This window comes from Crotalus tigris, unplaced genomic scaffold, assembly GCF_016545835.1.
Source record: "Crotalus tigris isolate CLP2741 ecotype Arizona unplaced genomic scaffold, ASM1654583v1 scf7180000020245.1906669, whole genome shotgun sequence".
NCBI lineage: Eukaryota > Metazoa > Chordata > Lepidosauria > Squamata > Viperidae > Crotalus > Crotalus tigris.
Window position 1 is genome coordinate 545107 of NW_024097926.1, and position 6000 is coordinate 551106.

Here is a 6000-nt window from a genome sequence, read left to right on the forward strand (position 1 = left end):
CAGCAAATAATTTGGAACTGATCCTGTCATTCCAAATCAACTTTTATTTTCATGCTCAAATAGAAATACTGGCAGTAAAGGACGTGGATCTAGAATTACGTGTTAATTTTTTAGGCATGTGCACATTTTATCAAGTCAAAAAAACCTTTTCGTTTTATTGTTAAATGTAAGAATAAGTGCAACTATATTACAGAGAGAAGGGGTAAGATCAAACATTTAATTTATTGGCAGGCGGAAAAGATATTATAGGTAATTTGTCTCAAGGTGAAGAAGCTCAGAATGCGCTGAAGTGAAAACAGAATTCATTTCCAAGAATCGAATTAGAGCCTACAATTCAGAGGCCAAACTCCTGTTTCAGAACTGGCAAAAAGGTGCGATTCTGCTCCAAGATATAGGTGGTTTTGTTTCCTTTAATCCACTATATTTCAAGGACACAGGCAACTCCAAAAAGTTTGTGTTTTGTACTATTTCCAAATGTTTAATCTCAAACATTTTAAACTCTTTCCTTCAGAAGAGTCTCGGATTTTTCAAAACGACTCTCTCTTTCGAGGAATTTGCACTATTAAATTGAGGGGATATTTCATATCTGCTATGAATAGTGCCAAATGATAAATTATCCAGTTGTACGCAGTTTCATGCATCAGGAGCCTCTTACAGAGATATGCCCCTGAATTCTTGTGGCTGTGCATGGACCTTTGCTTGGTAGGGCTGGTGACAGCCACACCCCACCCTCCCATTAATAATCTTTACTGAGTGAACTGTGGACTGCAAGGCCCATCTTGAACACTCCAGTAAACAAAGAAGGGTAGCACTATCTCCGCACAGACTGAGAATTCTGATCCAGTTCTATCCATTCACACACTGAGCTGAATTTTACAAACATTTTACATTTCTAAATCCAATGACTCAAACACCAGAGAATGCTTGACTATTCATTTCTATAAAGTAAGTCTACTGAATCAAGTTTCATTTATTTTCTGCAGGAGAACTAGTTTACACGGTGCATCTTCATTAAACCGAATAGTGTTGAGCCCATTGAAATAAACCAAAGTCAACTTCAGAAATGTAAAAAAAAAAAAAGGCCCCTTTTTCAACTGCAGTGCAGAAATAGTAATTTTTCAAACCAGCAATAAAGGACACATTTTTAATTTTCTCGATGCAGAGTCCCGGTGATCGTAATGACAGTCTGATAACAGATTTCTGAGCAGCCTTCAGTAGTGCTATGGATAGCTGGTTATTTTATTTCAAAATTCTCAGTAAGTTATGTAAAAGAAAGGAGTTTAAAATTGCTGTGCAACCCAAATGTAACGAAGAGAGTTTAAACAGCTGTTAAGTTATGAAAAACCTGTTTTATATAAAAGCAAGGATTGCATATAGTATAAACAACATTAGAAAACCCTGATTGATTTCAGTCCCAGCACTGATCAACACTGACATATATACATATCACGTTTCCTAACACAAAATAATTTTCACTCCTTTGTACAATACAATGACAGTTACCACTCCCAGTTCCACAATTAACAGATCCAACATCATAATTTTCATTGAACCAAGCAGTATCCCTTTCCCAGCAACTGTGTACATTTGACTTCAGAGCTCCAAGCTAACCTAATAGAGCCCGCTCTCAAGTATTTGAGGATGTCAAAAAACAAAACAAAAACAAAAAACAAAAAAACAGAAGTTAGAAGACTTTCCTCTCATTGGTCTTCACCACTCTGGATACTCAATTTTAGATTTGAAAAATTATCATCACAACACAAGAGAAAATGAAAGGGAATCAAGGTTAGTTGGCTATATTTCACTGCGAAAGAGGTACTTGCTTTCAAACAAAACAGCTTGAAAAGGGACTCTTTAAGTGTTCTCCGCTAGCAAGGAGTCTGTGAAGATAACAAGAGACCCTGCCATTCAGTTTTGCCAATCAAGTGAAAGTCAGCAAGTTTTAATTCCCATCGTCTGGACCGACTGTGCCACTTCTACCATGCCTGTGGAGGACACTGGTTCAATTAAACAGGACAGGGAGCTGGGATGGAGCACAAGTCACTCTAAGCGGAGACAGGTTTATTGACTTAAATAAGGAAGACAAGGCTGTCATAACCCGAGTTCTCAAAAACACACAATGAAAATGCTTCAGACAAACACAGTAAACTGGAAATCGCTCCTGGATCGGTACTGATATGAAGAACAAAAACTAGAACAAGCATTTACCTATATAAGCTCTTTCTTGCTCACGGGTCAGCCCAGGAGGGATGACTGTGGGCATGCCAGGGATGATAGTCTTCTGCTCCATGGTGTCTTGATTCCATCGGCTCCTCTTCCTCTTTTTATTAGGGTAATCTGCAAACAAAATGTTATTTATAGGACCAGGTATCCCAGGACAGCGCGCTGCGGCCGGAAATATAGCTAACTTTGGCTCTGCTTACATACACTTTTCATATTTTACATTTCTTGCCCCAAATCATCATAAGCAAGCTCTGACTGGGAATGTGGATAACAGGCTGTGCCCATCTTTTTAGTTCTCCAAAGTTGGTGTTTTTTTTTCTTTTAGACATATATGTCCAGCACAAACTTTTTTGTAGCATTTGATAAAAACTCAAGATGTGTGTAAAGTGAATAAATACTATTGTTGGAACAGCAAGGCAAGAACCAGATACAAAACTTAAAATTTAAGCCATTTCCAAGTTTGAGAAATATTGTTGTACCATTTTTAACAATTTAACGCTGGTATATTATAGTAACTAAAAAACAGAATTCTTAGTTTTTTTCTTTTTGTACTACATCTTAACAAATGTTTTTCTTTTGGTAATTCCTGTCTAATGCAAAAGTTAATAGAATTGTACTGGTGATGGCCCACAGGCTAATCAATAAAGATTATTATTATTATTACTTTATTTTAAAGACTGTTTATGAAATTCAAAGCAATACCAAAACTATTATAATCATATTAGTGATGTCATGTAGAATTAACTGCAGTTATGACATGATAATAAACTCTTTGGATACAAGGAAGCACTAGATCACGGGTGTCAAACTCGCAAAGTCACGTGATGTATCGCGACGTAGCATGACTCTTTTCCCATTGCTGGCAATGGGGTGGGTGCGGTTTTGGCGTGACACATCCAGCCCGTGGGCTGGCAGTTTGATGGTTCCATACAATTCCTTATATACAGATAATAAACACATGAAAAATATAAAGTTGGCACAAAACAGTTTATGATAATACCCAAACATTTTTTATCACAGGACATGTTAACTTGGGAGACAAAATTAACCTTCCTGGATTTGCTCAATATAGTAAACAATCACAAATTGTATGGGCTATACCATAGAGGGGAAAAAAACTAGTCTTATAAGTAAACTTGACAGGCCCTATTGCAAATGGCTTGCCTAATGCCAGTATAAAAGTGTAAGTGTCTCTCTCTCTCCCTCCCTCCCTATCTGCCCTTGGTCTGCCAGTCCTCTTCCCCCTCTTTCTTTCTCTCTTTTTTTTCTCTCTCTCTCTCCCTCTTTCTCTCCCCCTCCCTCTCTCCTATCTGCAGCTCACCTGGCAAGCTGGTTTCAAGCTGTTCTCCAACAAGTTCAGGGTAGGCAACCTGGGCTCTTTTATGACTCATGGACTTCAACTCCCAGAATTCCTGAGCCAGCGAAGCTGGGCTAGCCAGCTCTCTCCTGCCCTTCCTGCTTCCTGCAGAGACGCAGCAAAGGGAAGAGCTCCGCCCCAAAAGCTTTTCAGCTCCTCGGAGAACACAGTGAGTCCACTCTCTTTTTTACACACAAACACACACACAAACACACACAGAGAGAGAGAGAAGCAGGGAAGCACAAGTGCCTGTCTCTGTCTCTCTCTGCACATGGCAGAGAAGGCTGGGAGCCACAGGGGAAGGCTCAAAGAGCCACCTGCGGCTCCGGAGCCGCAGGTTGCCGACCTGCGGGCTAGTGTATTTGATTTAGGAGGCATGGGAGACCACTAGGCAACCCGACCGTCCTAGACTGGAATGAGAAAGGGGGAAATGCCCGGAAGGCGGCATTGCAGAACTACTTAAAATAAAACACAGGGATGCGATCAGCGCCCCCCCCCGGGACCCCTCCCTCCTCCCCCACTTGCCTGAGTTGCCGGGCCCGGCCTGGCCGCCCTCGTCCTGCTGGAGCAGGTGGAGGTGCTGCGGCTGCTGCTCGAGGCCCATGGGCGGCTGCTGCTGGGGCGGCGGGGGCGAAGGGAAGCGGTACTGGCCGTACTGGGCCGGCTGAGGCTGCTGGGCCTGCGGGGGCGGCGGCGGCGGCTGAGGCTGCTGCGGGGGCGGCTGAGGCTGCTGGGGCGGCGGGGGAGGCGGCGGCGGGGGAGGCGGCGGCGGCAGCGCGGCGAAGGGAAACCCGGCGGCCATGAGGCTCGGGATGGCCGGCTGCGGCTGGGCCTGCGCGGGGCCCGGAGGTGGTGGCGGAGGCGGCGGGCCTTGCATCACTAATCCGGGAGGAGGAAGCGGATAGCCGGCCTTGCCCGGCGGTGGGGGCGGATGAAGTTTCCCCAGCGGCGTCGCGTTGGCCCCGGTCGCCATAGGCGGAGAGCCGAGACGGAGGGGCGCGATGGCGTCGGTGGCTTCGCGAACCTTCCACGCCACCGCTTTCCCTCACAAAGGCGGCCGGCGCCGATTGGTCGCCCCGCTAATCCCTCACGCCCCTGCTCGGCGTCCCGTTGGGTGGAAGTTACGTCGCGCCCTCGGCGTCGTACGTCGATTGGAGGAGATTCGAGCGCCGGGGAGAGATTGGCGCGGAGGAGAGATAGAGGCGGGGTGAAAGCCCATTGGATGGAATCTTTGTCACTAGAAGGAAAGCGCGGCTTCGCCGTCGCACATTGGCTCCGGATCTCGGAGGGCGGGATGAGGGAAGGCAAGAGGGTGGGCGGCCTCCAGGACCTGAACACGGGAATCTGATTTGTCAAACGCCAGAGCTTGCGCCCTTTGCTTACTCTTGGAGGACGCTTGCTGCACACGGCCTGCGAGAAATATGACGCAATTAGGTTTACTCCTATTGGCCGGAGGATTAGCAAGGAGAGCGGGGTGTGGCAAGTACAAGAAGACCTGTGATTGGCTCGGATTCTAAAAGCTCAGGGTTGATTGGTGAGTTTTCCAACTTAAATGAGGCTGATGGGACTGGAAGACCATTCTGAGCAACAAAGGATTCTGGGAGATGATGCCAAATGCCCAGGGCAGCTTTTGTCTTATTTAAAAAGTGAACTAACCCACTGGGTGTGAAGCCAGATATCAAGTTAAACATTGGCTGGTGAGTTTATAGCCCAATCTCTTCTTTGAATACCACTTTATTCTACCAGTGAAGCTATTAAATTAATAAAAAACAATGTTTCTCAAGCTTTTCAACATAAGTTCTGCATATAATGTAATATGTACTAGTAGAATTCTCTTTCAAGTAGAATTTTACTCCAAATAAATCCCTGCAGTTCTCTGTATAGTTTTCCTGGCAAGTAGATTGTTTTTGCCTTTTTCCAAGATTTTTTTTTTATTATTTCCCTTTTTAACCAGTTAGTCCTGCTGAGAAAGACAGGTCTAAAACAATTTTTAAAAATCAGAATTAGGAATGTTGTCTGGAATACAGAATTCCCCAATCCAGCACTCAGCAAATAATAATAATAATGATGATGGTGATGATGATGATGATGTTGGAAGGGACTTGGAGGTCATCTAGTCTAATTCCCTGCTCAGGTAGGAAACCCTATACCATTTCTGACAAATGGCTGTCAAGTCTCTTCTTAAAAACTCCAGTGTTGGAGCATTCACGCTTCTGGAGGCAGGTTGTTCCACTGGTTAATGGTTCTAACTGTCAGGAAGTTTCTCCTTAGTTCTAGGTTGCTTCTCTCCTTGATTAGTTTCCATCTGTTGCTTCTTGTCCTGCCTTCAGGTGCTTTGGAAAATAGCTTGACTCCCTCTTCTTTGGGGCAGCTCCTGAGATATTGGAACACTGCTATCATGTCACCCCTGGTCCTTCTCT

General features: G+C 44.6%; 1 protein-coding gene across 7 annotated transcripts in view; it reads right to left on the bottom strand.

Moving 5' to 3' along the window:
* Positions 1-4645, bottom strand: part of SF1 (splicing factor 1) — a 16862-nt gene extending 12217 nt beyond the window's left edge. For 4 of the 7 annotated variants that reach the window (XM_039366144.1, XM_039366140.1, XM_039366141.1 and 1 more), the window contains exons 1-2: positions 4106-4645; positions 2209-2337 (exon numbers count right to left, since the gene is read on the bottom strand). In XM_039366144.1, the coding sequence (XP_039222078.1) occupies positions 2209-2337; positions 4106-4553 (577 nt within the window). In that variant the 5' untranslated portion in view covers positions 4554-4645. Of the gene's footprint in view, positions 1-2208; positions 2341-4105 lie in introns of those variants that run through there. The other 3 variants (XM_039366145.1, XM_039366146.1, XM_039366147.1) reach the window with 3 other exon arrangements.
* Positions 4646-6000: the final 1355 nt, after the last annotated feature.